Below are 16,927 nucleotides of genomic sequence, written 5' to 3'. Positions count from 1 at the left end.
TTCACTGAAATGTCCCTTTAAGAGCAATTCGAGTACTCTGAACATTTAAAACTCTTAAACCCCAAACATTTCCTGAACAAAGTCCCCAGTGAGTAGACTATAATATTCCCAACTGGGAAGATCTGTCTACTTTCAGACACACTTGCATCTTAGAACAAAAATAAGCCAATGGATTTTCAAACTCTTCCACAATCTGGCGAGCTCCTGGTTTCCATTGGCCTGTGGTCACTCTCGCTGCATCCCACAGCCTCCCTTGGCCCTGCTGTCCACACACCCTCCCCTTCTCTAAACTCCTACAAAATTTGCCTCTTGCTCTACAGGAAGATATCCTACGTTTGCTGTCTAGATTGTGTTGGCTGTGTCCCCAACTGCATCGTGACATACTACAGGTATGGTAGGGTGATGATGTATTGGGATATCCGTCTGAATTTGTTCTCATGCATTCTTCCCAGTTACTCTCATCGCAGCCCCAACCTCAGCACATAACCAGGATGCTCTCTTGCTTCCATGGAGGTGGTATGCAAAATACGGTGCTAGAAAGAATGCACAGGAGGGTGATAGAAAAAGGCAGTTTCTTCAGCTGGGAAGACAATGCAGGCAGCCAGCCAGTCCTGAGAGTGGCGGGTTCCCCAGTGGGTAGCAGGGCCAGAGAGGAATGGCCACGTGGTACCCCTAGGAGAAGGGACCCAGGGCTCCAGGTCTCCCAGCATCACAAGGAACCCACTAGCCTGAGAACAGCAGAATGATAAAGGGTCTGGTCAGTGATGCAAATTCCAGCCTCTTCCCATATCACTGGGCATTGAGGAAGCTCCTGGATCCTTGTGAATCTGTAAGCAGAAGAGGAATCCCCACCCCAAACCAGGAGAATGGGAGCTCAGGATGGAACTGAATTCAATAGAGAAATTAAGCACCAACTGCAGACCTGTTTGTGAAGCATGTTCACACTAGCTCTTTGTGAGCAAGTCATCGGTCATCTAAGGCAGCACTTCTCAAACTGTAATTGCACAGGACTCCCCGGGGGGGGGGGGGGGTCTCGTTAAGATGCAGATTTTGAATCAGTAGGTGAAGAGTGGCCTAAGTTATGGCACCTCTAACAAACTTCCCAACGGTGCCAACACCCGTCACCCATGAACCACACTTTGAGAAGCAAAGGTCGAAGGCAGGAGTTAGCAAACTTTTTCTATAAAAAGTTTGAATTTTGATTTTTAGAGAGAGAGGAAGGGAGAGGGATAGAGTGACAGAAACATCAATGAGAGAGAAACATCATAGATGGTCTGCCTCCTGAACGTCCCCCACTGGGGATCTAGCCAGCAATCCGGGCACCTGGGAATCGAACCGGTGACCTCTTGGTTGATGGATCCATGCTCAACCCCTGAGCCACACTGGGAATTTTGGCTCTGTAGGCCAGCTAATCTCCATTGCAACTATTCAACTCTGCCATGTAGTGTACTAGTAGAAGCAGTCTTGACAATACACAAAGGAATGAGCATAAATGTTCCCATACAACTTCATTTATGGACACTGAAATTTGAATTTTATATAATTTTCATTAAAAGTGTTAAAAAAAAAAAAACAGTCTTAGCTCACAAACCTATTATATAAACAGCAGGAAAAGAGGGTCTGGATTTGCCAGGGGCCATCCCTGGCCTACGGTACCCAAAACAGTACAGAACCCACAACAGGCCTCCCCGACTAATTCAATTAAAGTCGGTCGCTCAGTCAGCCTATTTTCTATCCTGAAGCTGGCTTTCCTTTCCTGTTATCCTTCCACTAGCGCTATGCTCTTCAAACAGCAGGCACTTGGGGGACAAGTGGATTCCAGCAAATGCACTTCTTCAAAAATCACTGAAATGACTTTAAAAGACTGCCTGAAATCCTTCTTCTTCCAATAAGACGCCCTGTGGAATAACAGGCTCCTGTTTGACTGAAACAGCTTTCAGGATGAGATGAAACCTCACGCAGTTTTCTGAGCGAACGGAAGAGTGGCACGATTAGGGGAAGAAATTCACCCTTGCAGAACAACTCCTAGGAAATTCAAAAGCAATTGTCTCAAACTCTTATCCCATGAACCCACGTAAAGATTCTCTCCATCCCCTCCACCTCACATTTCACACTGACTCAGAAGCGAGGAAAGACTTCAATCCACTGTGCACCGTTCCCCATTAATCAGGCATCCTAGCGACACGGTTGTCTTTCTAGGGATAAAGCAAGGCATCCTAAGTCCAAGAGGAGGGCAGAGTTCTAGAGGCAGAAGTGGCCAGAGGCCAGCTGCTCCACCACTCCCCAGAATTCACCCTGGGCACAGAGATCAGAACCCAGACCCGGCATCTCCTGCACAGGGCTTCCCACCAGCAATGTCTGTATCCATTTGCTGATGAACTATGCTCGCGACCCAGTGGCCAGGTGCAGGGGAACTGGCCTACTCTCTCTCCCCACACTGGGTAGACACACAAAGGGAAAAACGCCTTTGAGGGTTCACCATGTTTCTCACTTGCCAATGATCCCAAAGGCACCCCAGCACAGGCTCCAGCCTCACATAGGCCTATCTCAGTTCTGCAACTAATTAGCTCTACAGACTCGGGCAAATTATTGGACATTTATGAACCTCAAGTTCCACATGGGTAAAATAAAGATCACCAGTGCAATATCCAGAGAGATAACATTCATCCAACACCATTTTGACAACCTGGGTGGCTCGGGCACTGTTGAATCAGAAAGGTGCCAGTCACAATCACCCAGTATGACTACACTGACAAGCGCTAGCTAAATCTCAGCCCTCTTACCTCACGGGGTGGTTGAAAAGAGTGAATGACCTACACATAAAGCACTTAGCATTTCTCCCAAAAGGCAGTCCCATGCCCCTCTCCCCATGGAAGCCTCTCCTCTCTACATGTACTCCTGGCATATAATGGTGGTCACAAGCAAGCTCCATCTCTAGCACTTTGGGAGGACAGCTGACCTTCACTGGCATCACTGATCAAGGACATGGCCAGAGGGGCCCCTGGATCATGCTGGCTTCTCTCTCTGGATAACCAAGGGAGGTCCTAAGTGCTCTCCAGATGGTCCTACTCATAGAACCCATAGTCACGTGGGCAGGAAGACAGCTGGAATCTCATACTGCTGGGAACACACTGTCAACCTATTTATTGACCGGTTTGGTGGGGAAGGAAGGGAGGTACAGGCACCTGAAGCACCCAAATGCCCATCCTATACTCCTGGAATCCAGGATAAAAAGGACCTAACCTCAAAGTGCCACAAAAAAGCAACCAGGTCATTTCTTTTGACAATCAACTCCACCATTGATTTCCCGGGGAAAATCCTGCCATCCCTGTGCCCAGGGGAAAGACCTGGATCCTGCTCTGGAATAGCAGAGGAGACCTAGCACACTCCACAGAGAGCCTGCCATGTGGCACTCAATACAGGTCAGCTCTCCCGGCCCCTTTTGCGACTGGAAGGAAATAAGAAAATGACTTGATTACAGCTCAATACACAAATATGCTTAATATGACTGGCGAAAATGGAAAGTCTTGGCACAGAAAAAAAAAAGAAAGAAAATTGCATCAAAAAGTAGAAAATATTATAAATGCAGCTTATTTATGGTTCATAGCAGGTATTTGTTTCTGGTGCTAATAATCTAATTAGCAGTCAATCCAAAGCATCTTTTATCATCAGCTGATCCATAATTACTGCTCCATGCTGAGTATTTTCCCCGCACACGATAGCTTTCAACTCCTCAGCACAAACAACCAAATAATTGGTGCTATTATGCTAGACACCGACTATTCCTCTCTGAAGGGTGATGTGGGGCGTGTTTACCATCCACTGGTAAAAGGGCCTTTGCGTTTTCTGAATCTGTTGATCAGTTCCTCACTGTCGCCTCCGGGGTCAGTCTTGCGGTGTGCCCAGAATGTGACACCATGGAGACTTCCTCTTTTAAAATTTAACCCTGGGACCAGAAACCTTTCTAGTCGCCTGTAGGAGAGAAGTATTCATAAGGGATGTCAAATAATGCTGAAAGCCCAATATATCTCTCTTTTAAAGTTTTCTCTTTCACTACTGTTTTAAGAAGACGTGTCCTAGAAGAGATGGCTTCTGATATAACACTATTTCATTCCACAGCTCTGGTCTAAACAAGTGTGTGCAATTCTGGGAAGCGGAACACAGGCAGGCTATAAAGGCTGGTTGCTCAGGGGAAAATATATCCAAGCCATCACTTTCAAGAGATCAGACTCAGTGTGACTGTGAGGAGAGATTAGGAAGCCTGGGGTGAGCATGGTGAAGGGGAAAGACAGTGGCTCTGGGGTCACAGAGAACTGGTTTGGAATCCAGCTCCTCCACCTATGAGCAGCACGACCTTGGGAAAGTCACTTAACTTCCCTAAACCTTGATGTTCCTCATCTGAAAAGCAGGGTGAATGATGCCCACTACCCAGGGTTGTTATGAAGAATCGATGACTGACACAGGAGGCACCTGACACTTGGGGTTTAGATTGTTAGTTCTCTGCTTTTTTCCTCCAGATGAAAAAAAAAAAAAATAGAAGCTGGTTTTCTACAAGCCAGGTGCTGCGCCATATAATCCCATTCTGTGCAATTAAGCCTCCACCTCTTACTTACAAGTATAGGTAGATTTCAGCCCAGATTCGCTATGGGGCAACGGTACCAGCTAAAGTCCTACTCATGGTTCCTGTCTCCACTCAAATCCTCCCCATCTTCCTATGATCCAGCAACTAAATAGTTAACGCTCATCATCATACTCAAAGGTGGGTTGGCTGGTGCCTGTCTCACACCCCTTGTTAAATGTCTCCCTGTCTGTAAAAAGGAATAAGAGTTGGAAAACTGGAAAGACATATTGAGGCCTTTCTCCAAAGACTTTCTTACCAGAAACCAAACACCAGTGGCTATAAAGAGACTTAAACCTGCTACACTCTAAGCCCAAATGAGGTGCTAAAACCTGGAGTCAGAAGCCACACGTGGTTCAGACTTTTTCTTTTGAATTTTTCATTAGAGTGGATTATACAAACCAAAAGAGCATGTCTTCAATGAAGTTTCACAAAGTGAACACATGAGAGAACCCAGATTAAGAAACTGAACAGTACCAGCTCCCCACACAAGCGCCCCCCTGCTCCCTTCTAATCACTAACCCCAACCAGGGATCACCATGAAACTGGCTTCCATATCATAGCTTAGTTTTGCCTGTTCTCACACATTATATAAATGGAATCCCACAGCCCTCAGGCCAAATCTGGCCTGCCACCTGCTTTAATACACCCCGCAAACTAAAAATGGGTTTTACATTTATAAATATTTGAAAATAATACCAAAAAAGAATAATATTTCATGAGACATGAAAAATATGCAAAATTCAAATTTCGGTGTGCATACATAAAGCTTTATTGGAACAGCCACTCTTGCTGCTCACATGCCATCTTTCACTCAGCAACAGCAGAGCTGACTACTTGCAATAGAAGCGATAAATCCTAAAAACCCCAAAATACTTACTACCTGGTCCTTTTCAAAAAATGTTTGCCAACTCCAATTCAAGTGCACGACATTCACCGGAATACATGTTCGTGTCTGTTGGGTTTATAGCCAAGGGTGAATTGCAAGGTCATATACGTATGTTCAGCTTTAGTAGACACCGCCAGGAAGTTTCCCAAGAAAGAATATGCTCGGTTTTAAGAGAAAAAGCTAAAACCATAATGTCATTTAACAGTAAACAGGGAGGATTACAGGGAGTTGGTCTGATCCCGAATTGAGCAGATGATTAGAAAATTATCAGGGCCTCCAAGTGGAGAGGGAAAATGTCAGAGTTGTCTGGGTTTGCATTTCTTTCATCCTTCCTCCATGAGCACAGTTTAAAAATACAGTCCCCTTTAATGTCGCCATTATCAGTAGAAGTGGACAAGAGAGAGAAAGTCATGTGTCAGCTGGGGATCTCGCAGTACAGACTGACTGCCATTCAGGCCACGTAGCATGAGCGCACTGGTTGTTTACTGGAATTGCAGACAAAATAACCTGGAAGACATTAGCAGTCTCCTGATTTTATGCTTTTATAAGATTAAACATATATATATGAGCAGCTACTACATGAGTCACACCCTGCCACCAAAGCAGCAACAAAGCGGCTGAGCCCTGTACTGGGCAGAACCAGCAGTCCATCCGCACAGAATGGACTGAATTGAGCAGTCACCAGTGGACAGTCAAGGCTAAACAGTAAGACCCAGGCAGCGCACTCTGTCGTCCAGAAGGGGGGAGAATCCCAAGTGATGTTGCTTGTCTTCTAAAGGTACTTCCCTCCTGGAGTCATTCCCCCCCCACTAGCCTTGCATTTCAAATAGGCTGTATTAAGTTCTTTCAAGTGACATTTTTCCTTAGGAGGGAATTGCTTCTGATTCTTTAAGGACCACGTTCATCACGAAAGGGATTCCAATCAACAGTTTCTGTGTTAATTGCACAAACCTTTTATGAGTTGAGCAGCCTTGTGAATGACAACACAGCCTCCTTTCTGCTGTCAGACTCCAGGGCCCAGGGGGGCTATGGCTGCCCAGCATGGGCTCACCACGTCAGGACAGAGCCAGTGCTGACCACAGAACTGAGGAGGTGGGAGAGTCTCTCTCTGCTTCTCCTGAGACCCCAAGTCTGCCACTCCGGCCCAGCATCTTCCCACAGCAGAAGGCAGCATCCTGTGGGACATGTCTCTAAGGCAAGCAAGTCAAACTCAAAGGCTAACACGGGCCAAATAAACGAGGGATGCAGCCCGCAGGCCGCAAGTTTGACATGCTTGCTCTAAGGCCTGCAAGGGATTAGACTTGGCCTATCTTGAAGGAAAACCTAACTCCTCCTGCACCCTTCCCCCATGGCCCTCCAGAGACAGGCTCTATATTTCCCTTAATTCACTCCTCAGTTCCCTTCAGTGTGCAGAAAAGCAATGCTGGTGTTTAATCAGAGATAGGGAGTCATTTCTCAGCAAGAGCCCTCGCTTTCCGCCCATATGAAAATATACATGGAATACATCTACCAGTATATATATATAAAAGCCTAAGCAACCATTACAACCGGACAACCGGTCGACTGGCCGGTAGCTATGACGCACCGTGCACCAGGCCTCTAGTACATAGATAAAATAGGTTTAATTTCCCCTGGAAAAGGAAGCTAGACAGGAGTTGAGGATGGCCATAATACAAAGAGCATGTGCTCTACAGTCCAAAGAGTGAATTCAGGGCCACTCGGGAGCTTGCCAGTCTCCTCCCTGCATCACCTCTGATTCATCATAGTTTAGAAAATGGGAAGAAGAAGAATAACATCTGCCTCTCAGGGTGGCAGGAAGGATCAAATGAGGCATTTGAGGTGAAGAAAAATGCTTTGTAAACTGTAAAAAACATCACAGGAGGTGATGGAGGAGAGAAGCTACCTCTTATCTTCCTGGTCCTGATTCGCCTTCCATCAGCCAATTCTTACTGGCTGTCCCTCTTCTGATGAGGACCACAGCCCACCCTAAGGACCGGAGCCAATTCAGCACCCAGCTGGCAGCCATCAGCTGGCCATCTATTAACAGCCAATTATCTGGGTGGCTGAATTAATCCGTGGGCCACGTGGTCTGATCTCCCCGAGATCCTAGAAAACAATGAGCCTGAAATACAGGCACCAGCTAATTTTTCAATGGCCATCAAGGAATTGGGCGTTCATTATTCCCGCATGTTGCAGCTGCAAGTGATGGGTGCATAAATATTGATTAGACCAGCCTCTGTGGCTGGGGGGGAGTGGGGGGATGAATGATTCGAGTGTTCTCAGAGGAACAAGAGAAGATACATAAATCTCAAATCGGACCCTAAAGGAAAAAACCCTGATTTCTAAACCTTGGTGAGGAAGAGAAAAGAGACAGCCACCTCTTTGGACAGAGCTGGTCAAGATGGGGTGGTCACAGCAGTCCTATGGGTGTTTCCCACTCTCTCCTGGCCTGGAATGAGATGCAAACTGGGCTTAAACAACAGGATCACTAGAACGGAGGCAGCCGGGGTGTTTTCTTCCTCTTGGCATTCAAATCCAAGGCTTTAGGATCATGTGAGCATGTCGGTCTCCCCAGCAATTCCTTGAAAGATCTCTGTAGTGTTTACAGTTAAGTAGACAAGTGACATGAGGAGAATTTAATTGTTTTTTTAAGTGCCCAATCTTGTCTCCTGCAAATGGTATGCAGAAGAGACTTTGTGCTTGAAAACTGGCATCGTGCAGGAGGCCATGCAGGAGGCGGTGGGTCAAAGGGCTCCTTAATTCCCACACTCAGGGCTCCTGCTGATCTAAGGGCATCTGAGTGGACTGGCCCAGGGTGGCCAGAGAGGTTACCTTCCTCCTCCAGAAAGAGCTGCCTTTGTGTCCAGAGGAGCAGGGGGGAGGGGGAGGAGCAGGGGAGGGGGGGCAGACGGCGGGGGAGGTGGAGGGGGGGCAGTCCGGCGGGGGATGGGGGGTCAGTCCGCAGGCTGCTCCCACCCACGGTTGGAGCCTGCAGGCAAGGACTGGGCTCGGTCCCTCCAGCCTTCTCCCTAAGCCCCTGACCGAGTGCTCCGGAGCTCTCTGCTCTGACCCCACTCGTGGGGCAGGAGATGCGAATCCGAGGAGGAGGAGGAATGTGATGAAGGGAGGAGGGTCGCATGGAAAGAAAAGCAGAAGGAAAGGGGACTCCTTGGGTGGCACAGACATTTCTCACCCCGTAGAGATCTCTCCCTCTCTCTCCCTCTCAGCTTCCTAGCGCTCATTAGGTCCTGTGATGGCAGCAGCTGCCCGCCGCCGAGTGCAGGCTGCCGCCCCAGAAGGTCACGCCAGGCCATTTATTCTGAAATATCAAAATACCAGAGCCAGCACTTTCAGGAGCTTCTGCAGAATTCCCCGGGGCACCAGTGTATGCGCGCACACGCCTGAGTGTGTGTGTGTGTGTGTGTGTGTGTGTGTGTGTGTGTGTGGGCGCGCGCCTAAGTATCCCAAAGGGGTTCCTTCTTAATCAGCTCAACATCTGAGGACTCGGAGACTGATTTATTTTTGGTTAATCTAGCGTTTCTGGTAAAATAATTAGAAGCTAAGTAATAGACACAGAGTATCTGTGGTATAATTATTGATAGCCATGAGGTCTCGCTTTAGAGTTACTCACAAGTAACCCGAAACCACTCACAGGGCTGGCAGGGCCAGTGGGAGACAGGCAGTGCTGCCTCACCTGGCCCCCATTTCACAGCTGAGGAGACTGGGCCTGAAGAGAGGATGTGTGTTGTCCCTGGCACTCCCTACGCCAGCAGGAGACTCCCAAGCTGCCACGTGTATAAGAAAACCCGGAAGGTGAGCGCACACTGGCTTAGACACCCACGTGGGAGCTCCCAGGAGAGGGTCAGGCTGTCTCTCTCTGGACTCCAGTGAACAGTGTGAGTCTCTGAGGCCCATCCGAGTTGGAAGGCTGACCACCTAGCTCAGGTCACTGCAGACGAGTGGGAAGGGTCAGCAGCCAGCTGGCGAGGGCACGGGGCACAGCCAGCCTCACTTCCCCACACAGAGGGCAGGTCTAGAATGCTGGTCTCTGGGCTGGAATGTGCAAAAGGGCTCACAGTCTGCCCTATGAGAGGAGCTGGCCATTCGTCCCTGCTTTCTAATTCAGATTCAGATTCTTTTCCCAAAAAATGCACGGGGTTGGGGGGGCGGGGGGGAGCGGTATTTGAGATGCTCTGGAACAGTGACAAAACTGTGACTGTCAGAAACTAAACAAGGGCACAGCAACATTTCTCCAAATGTGTTCCTGGTGCCTGGTAACGGTAAGACCTGGGGACACCTGTGACGGGAGAGGTGTGGGGAAGGACGCAGGCACACACGGCAGAGGAGATGGCAGTGGACGAGCTGCGTGGAAATCCTGGGGCCGTAGGCATCAGCCAACAAGCCTCATTCCATCCCTGTTCAGTTTACCCATGACCTCTGATGAGTGGAAATTAACACTTTTAAGTGACACAAACAGATGAGCAACCTTGAGAAAGGGTAGTCCCTAGACAGGCTGGGGAGGCTTGTGACAGGGACATTAATTTCTCTTTCCTGCCTGGTGTTGGCCCTTTGTCTTCTCTGACTTGAGCAGGAATCATTCTGTGCCTCCAAGAACATTTGAGACGGGGATTCCTGGTCTTTGTTTCCAAAAGCACCAGGCCAATTAGGGGGAACGAGGGTTGAGGGAGGAAGAGAGCTCCCCAGACTGACTCAGAGAGGGAATTCCCTTAAAGCAGGTCTGGGGGTCCCTGGACCCCTGGACGGGGCCTCCCAGCAGGACCTGGGGGAGGGTGCTGGCTGGGAAAGGGAGCTAGAGCCTGAGTACACCCCAGGGCTTCCAAAAATGACCCGGGAAGGAGAAATTCCCCCCAGCTAGACGGGATCAGAAAGGGAGGAGTAAACTCAGATTCATCTGTTTATTTTTTTAAAATGCTTATTGATATCCAGAAAGCAGAGACAGACTAATTCTTGAATACCTGAGGTTCCAACCTCCTACTTCCCTATTTCCCAGCCTCTCACAGCAGCCACTGCGGGGCCACCAGGCACCACCATCCCACCAGCTGCTCCAGGAACCCCACCGCCCAGGGCCCAGCTCCCACACAGGAACCAATGAAAGGATAAACATTCTTCTGCTAATGGGCTACTTCCGGTCGTGCCAGAGTCCAAATCCCCTGGACAGAGTCCAGTACCCACCCGCTGAGCACCAGCAGATTAATACGGGCTCTCTCTCTGAAATTCATGATTTTTTAAATGGGAGAAATTATCTACTAAATGGGGAATAAAATAACAGTGTCATATACTGCAGGCATTTGTGGTATGCAAATGTTATGGAAAAAACGAGTTCTTTTCTCATAGTGTTCGCTGTATCCCTAGTTCAACACAAATACATTTACATGGGCCCCAGGCACTTTGTTCAAAGCCTTTACATTTCCAATATTTTCCTCAAAAAATTACCCTCAGGTCTCAATTTTTTTTTTTTTTTTTTTTTTTTTTTGGCTTTTACTAAAGCTTAAGCCCTTGGACTAAATTTAGTTCTAGGAAATAGGAGACAAATTTTCTGGTTTTCTCCTTTTTTTTCCCAATTCCGTCATTTATTGCAGACCTCTCCAAAAGGCAAACAAATGATAGAGGAGAGAAGAAATGAAAACATTTTTGGGGTATTTTTTAGTGGTACCATATTTATGGCTAAACGTGTAGTTTGAACGAAGACATCAAACCTGTTACATGATTTCCAATTAGGAATTAGAGCTTGCTGAATTTGGGGGGAGGGGATCGGGTAAAAGAACAGAATCAATAGTAAAAAGTCACACTTAAAGAAATCTTTACTTGAGCTATTAATAGAAGCAGCCCTTCTTGAAACTAGGGGGGAACACTCAATTTTCTTCCGTCAGTGGCACAGCCTGCCTGCTCCACATCAGCTGGACTGTGACCAGGCATTGGTTTTATTTTACTCTCAGGCCCACCTTGGAGGTCCCGGCACTGGGTGAATGAGATGTGTCCTGACACTGTGAACAAAGGAGATCCAGGGCCTGGGGCACCAGAACTCCAGTCCGTAGCGGACCCCAGGGAAGGCAACTTGCCACATGGAATCTAAAATCCGGAGGTCCCCCGCCCAGGAGCCCTCGCCACAGCCCTCTCCTCTCCGATCCCTCCAGCATTCACAACTTCTCTTAAGTGCGTTTAAGAGGAGGGAGCCCACTGCTCTTGGGCTGGGAAAATAAGCTGACTCCCCACTGCAGTGGGAAGAATCCTAGGCTTATGAACAGTTCCCGGAGGCTTTGCCACGCCCAAGGCAAGGGCTCTCTGCATGGCTATGCATGAGCGTTTCTTAGGGAAACCTAGGATGCTAAACTCACCCAGCATTGAGTTTTTCCCCACAATAGACCAATGTCCCAGGAAATGTCCAAATTTCCGGCAGGAAACAATCTCTGCCCCGGTCAATGATTTCCAACCCAAAGGTGCTGCAACCTTTGGGTGCTACCTCCCCACCAAGGTGTACTCTGACCAGCCAAGGAGCCTCCTCTGCCCGGGGCAGAATGGCATCTCGCTCTGGGGGGTTCCCTCACAAATCACAGCAACCCCCTGCAGCTCTCCAAAGGCCAGTGTCTAGGGGGATGAGACACAGGAGTGCTGGAGAGTGGGTTGGGGAGCACGTGCTGCAAACATCCCTAACCTCACCCCATCACCCACAAGTGTAGACTCAGGCAGTCCGCAAGGCACAGTGGCACGGAAGGAGCATGTGGGTGGGCAGTGCCCAGAATGATCCTGTCCAATCCCTGCCTCTGATGCTGCTACTTAATAATAAGCCTTGTTAGCATGGGCCAATTGTATAACCTCATTACTCAGTCTTACCTGCATAAAAGTATTATCTGCCTCACGTGGTAGTTGCGAAGATTAAAGGAGTACATCTATGTAAAATGGAGTTTGTGAATTTGGAAAGCATTGTACAAAGGCTACCTGTTGTTATTTTGCACGCGTGAACCCTCTCACACAGCCTGGTCCACCAGGAACTCAAGAAGAATGAAATCACGCAGGCATATTTACATGGGGCCAATGGAACTATTAAAAAGTCCACACACTTCATATTCTTCATCAAGCTCCTGAATGCCATCCACCAATAGGCTGCTTCAGATTCACATGGAGCACTTGTTACAGTACTGATTCTAGAATTTCTCCCAAACCCACAGAATCATAAATCCCAAAATGCATATGGTAAACCAGCCCTCCAGGTGATTCTCACATGCAGTCTGGTTTAGGAACCCCAACTGCACTCCTTCCGGCAGGATGAGCAAATTCCCTACACCGTAGATTGGGCATGGGAATAAAATTACTCTGGGGCTAAGATGAGATCTCTCTTTGTCTCTCCACCTCTGTTCTCAGACACATATACACTAAGAACAGAGGGGTGCTCATTCTCCAGACACAAACACACCCACGAATACACACACCACGTCTATGCAGATGTATAGTCATACCTACAGATGAAAAACAGGAAGGAAAAATATACTAACAAAAAAGAAGGGCACCAAGGTATCAAGATTTTTAAAGCATAAGGAACTCCTAGTAATAAAGGATACAGAAAGGGGGAGGGGGGATAGGATATTAAGACACAGAGCAAGTGGTCAAAACTAGACGCCGGTCTTCCGTGACTGACAGCACTACGGCAGTAGACGACTCCCAACACTACTCATTTGTTTGTAATGCTGCCTCCACCAGGAGCTCATGACAGCCCCCCAAAGGGCAGAGACACAATGTACTCACCACAGTCGCCCCCAAACCTGGCACAGAGCCTGGCGCAGGGCTGCATTTGATCCATAAATGTGTGTTCAGTGCACACCAGGAAGGGAAGAGGCAGGTAAGGAAAGACAAAGTGCACAAAGAAGGAAACATCTCTTGTCCCAGACCCTGGCAGAAGCTAAGAATAAGTAAACTTCAGGTAATGAGGTTCAACACGAAACAGAGAGTGTACGTCCCCACCGGCAGAACCATCCAGGAAAGAAGGAGGAAAGCTCCCTAGATCTATGGGCAGGTCTGGGGTGAGTGAGAAAACCGATCTTGTGCTCCAAAGGTTGTTTGAAGCTTCCTCACTTTCCTGCTTAGTAACCCTCCCCCCACCAGGTTCCCCAGCACCCACAAGGTCCTACCAACATACCCCACCTTCACCTCCCCAGTCTCATCCCTGACATCTGCCACCTGCTTCACACTCCAATGCTGCCAAACTCACAGGGCATGCTGTGCCATTCCTGAGCCTGTTTGGTGCTGTTAACCTCTACCTGGAGTGCCCTCCCTACCCACCCATAGACCTACTGCTCATACTTCTCAACTCAGTTCCATCAAGTCCTCCTCCTCCAGGAAGTCCCCTGGCCCCATGACACCAAGTGCACTGAGGCCATTTTGGCTCTCAGCACACTGTATGGTTGGTCCACTGATGAGCAAATCCCACCCGAGCCTGTAAGCTCTGCATCTCCATACTGATACGTATTCTAGTCCAGTGATGGCATATGGCCAACCAACAAAAAATGCTTGGGGAACACAACTGAGAATTGGCAAGATTCCAAAACCTAAGTGCCAGAAAACTTCCTTAAAAAGGTTCTGGGAGGCACCTGGATAGAGTAGAAAAGATCCTAAATATCCAAGGTCAGAGTTCAAATCAGTAGCGTGAACTAAGGCAAGGCAGTTAAAGACTGAACCTGTTTCCTACGCTATGAAATAAGGATGGTACCACACAACTCATACAACTCCTTATGAAGAAGCAGCACTATGTCACCTGGCGCATCGTGAGTCCTCTGGGGAGACTCCACACTCCCCTTCCTCCTGTTGTCAGTCTCCTGCTTTGGACCTTAAATAATTCCAAAGGCTTTTTCCCAGGCCCTTAAGTTCATAAATGCTGCATTCCTGGTCAGGAAACCCCCAGGCCTCTTTCTGTGTCCCACAGCCAGGTGCGTAGAAGAGGAGACAGAAATGGGAGCTCTGAATTCGAGGTAAAAGTGAGCCTGTAGGAAGAACCTTCTGGCTCTGCTCAGAAGAACCAACTGAGCAGGAGTTTGAAAAGCCACTTGGGTTCTCCAAGGAGTTTGTTGTTGTTGTTGGTGGTTTTTTTTAGGGGGGAGGGGTGAGGGGAGTGTTAACAGACTCTTTACTGGTGTTCAATTCCCAATGCAGCTGAAGGACTCAGGGACAATCATAAAACAGGGGTGGCAACAGGCCGTGGGAGGCTGCAGGGCACTCACCAGAGATACACAGGCGCGCGGCGCATCCCGGGCTTCTGGCCTCCCAGTGTGGGGCCTGGCAGCCGCGGGAAGGAAGGCAGGCGGTCAGCTCAGCCGCCAGACTTCTCACTGGCGCCAGCACCGGCTGGCCCTGCCACCCGACCCAAACACCAGCGACTCTCTCGAGGAGTCCACAGACCGCCACCTTCTGGGCCACAATTCTGCAGCGCCCCCTCTGCTCCGGACCCCGGCGCGCTGCCCAAGTTGAGAGCTCCACTCAGCCCGCGACGCGCGCCCACCACCTACACCCACTCTCACTTTCACACACGGCAAGTCCGTAGATACCCCCGAGCTTTTCAAACCCAGAAATATCCGGTAGCCGCATCCGGCGCCCGGTTACCTGCTCACAGCACCCAGACCCCCGCCTTGGCTTCCCGGGAGCCTGCAAACCTGGCGCGCGAGCTGCGCGCCCTCCTGCAAACGGCTGCCCCGCGCCCGGCGCGCTGCCAAACCCCGTACCTTGGTGGGCTGCACTTCAGGTACCACGGACACCTCCAACTTGTTCTTGTTTACCCAGAAGAACAGCAGTACGGTGATCCAGAGCACCCCGAAGAGCGGCAGCACCAGGCGGCGAGAGAGGCGCCGCATGTTCCCCTTCGCCTTCTCTCCGCGGAACTGCGACCCTGGGGCACCCCCTGGCGGTCAGGGTCGGCGGGGCAGGAGTCCCGAGAGCTCCTCGCTCGGTGGAGCGCTAGCCCGGGAACGCGGGTGCAGGGGCGGCGGGATCCTTTAAAGCGCCCCGCCTGCAACCGAGAGGAGAGAGCCGGGATGGGGGAGCGGGGCGCCCCGAGGCACGGCAGGGGAGGGCCCGGGGGCAGCCAAGCTGGTCAAGCGCAGTAGCAGCGACGTGGTCCCCGCGCCGCCGCCGCCGCCTCGCCCGCCGCAGCCGCCACGAGGGAAACTGACTCGAGCAGCGGGGAGGGAGGAATCCGAGGCAGTGCCCGGCACCCCGAGAGGAACACGAGGGAGGAAGGGGAGGAGAGAGCGAAGGGGGAGGGTAGGCACGACAGACTGACCTACTCGGAGGGAGCCAGGGTGCGAGCGAGGGGGCTCTGCGAGGGGGCGCTACCGCCGCCCGCCGACCGAGGCGCACAGTGCTGTTCTGAGGCCGCCCGGCCGCGCTGAACACGAGCGCTGCTCGGGGCCACCCTGGGGCGGGGCGGGGCGGGGCGGGATGGTGCATCCACGAGGCTGCCGCTGCCAGCTCCACGCTGGTACCTACCTCTGGCGGGGCTATCCTGGGAGGACTTGCCGGCTCACTGAGGGGGTCTGCACGTGGCGCTCAACCCTAGTCCCGCCCTCCATGCACCACCACCCCCTCCATGACACCCCCTCCCACCCTCCCCCGGAAGCCGGCTCTAGGAGCTTGGGACCTGGAGCTTCAGGGCCTCAGGGCCATGGCCGAGTTCAGCCAACTCCCCAGAGTGTTTCTCTGCCTGCATGCAGGTGCCTGGCAACTTTTTCTGCTTAATGGAACGCTGAGTTGGTCTAAATTTAACTTGAAAGGAATCCTTTTAAAAATTAAGGCGCAATCATTTCCCTCAAGGGTTTGCCCTCCCTATAAGCTTTTAGAGCTCTGTGCTGGCAGATGCTCCAAGGAGGGGGTCGGAAGTTGGGCCAACCACATGGGGTTCTTGGAAAGTGACCCTGGGTAGGGGGATATTGGATGTGGAGGGTTATCTTTGGAAAGGAGGTGAGAATGATGTCCCTACTACTATAACACCATCCTCCCCGCCTCTCCCCACGGAGCTCAACATAAGGGGAGCCCCCATGCACTACTGAAAGTGGGGCTCCAGAATTAATTCTTCAGTAAGAGGGAGCCCCAGGAAGTGGAATCAGAGATGGAGGAATCTGCGGAAAGCCATTCTGTTTGGTACGTTGTCTTTCCATCACAGGGCAGTCCTGCCGCACAGCCCCAAAGAGTCCTTGGCCAGGAGCAGAGGGGGGAATCAAACAGTCCAGAAAACCAGAGCACTCTTGCCAGCCTAGCTCAAGGCTTGGCTGAGCGCTCTCTGACCACCACACAGAACCCTGGGATGGCCCAGGATTTGCCTTCATTAGAACTCTATATACTGAAAGGTTGGGGTAGGAACCCAGCCATCACTTTGGCCAGACAAAGGTACAGGTAGACCATATTATGGTCATGGCCGG

The 16,927-nt window shown here is 50.3% G+C and overlaps 1 protein-coding gene across 1 annotated transcript in view; it reads right to left on the bottom strand.

Annotated features, from left to right (window-relative positions):
- Positions 1-15,673, bottom strand: part of GALNT14 (polypeptide N-acetylgalactosaminyltransferase 14) — a 184,372-nt gene extending 168,699 nt beyond the window's left edge. Inside the window, exon 1 of the mRNA XM_036335562.1 lies at positions 15,236-15,673. Coding sequence (XP_036191455.1) covers positions 15,236-15,364 — 129 coding nt within the window. The 5' untranslated portion in view covers positions 15,365-15,673. The remainder of the gene's footprint in view (positions 1-15,235) is intronic.
- Between the last annotated feature and the right edge of the window lie 1,254 nt (positions 15,674-16,927).

Source organism: Myotis myotis, unplaced genomic scaffold, assembly GCF_014108235.1.
Source record: "Myotis myotis isolate mMyoMyo1 unplaced genomic scaffold, mMyoMyo1.p scaffold_m19_p_14, whole genome shotgun sequence".
Classification (NCBI taxonomy): domain Eukaryota; kingdom Metazoa; phylum Chordata; class Mammalia; order Chiroptera; family Vespertilionidae; genus Myotis; species Myotis myotis.
The sequence above is the reverse complement of the archived record's forward strand: the minus strand, read 5'-3'. Positions and strand labels throughout refer to the sequence as shown.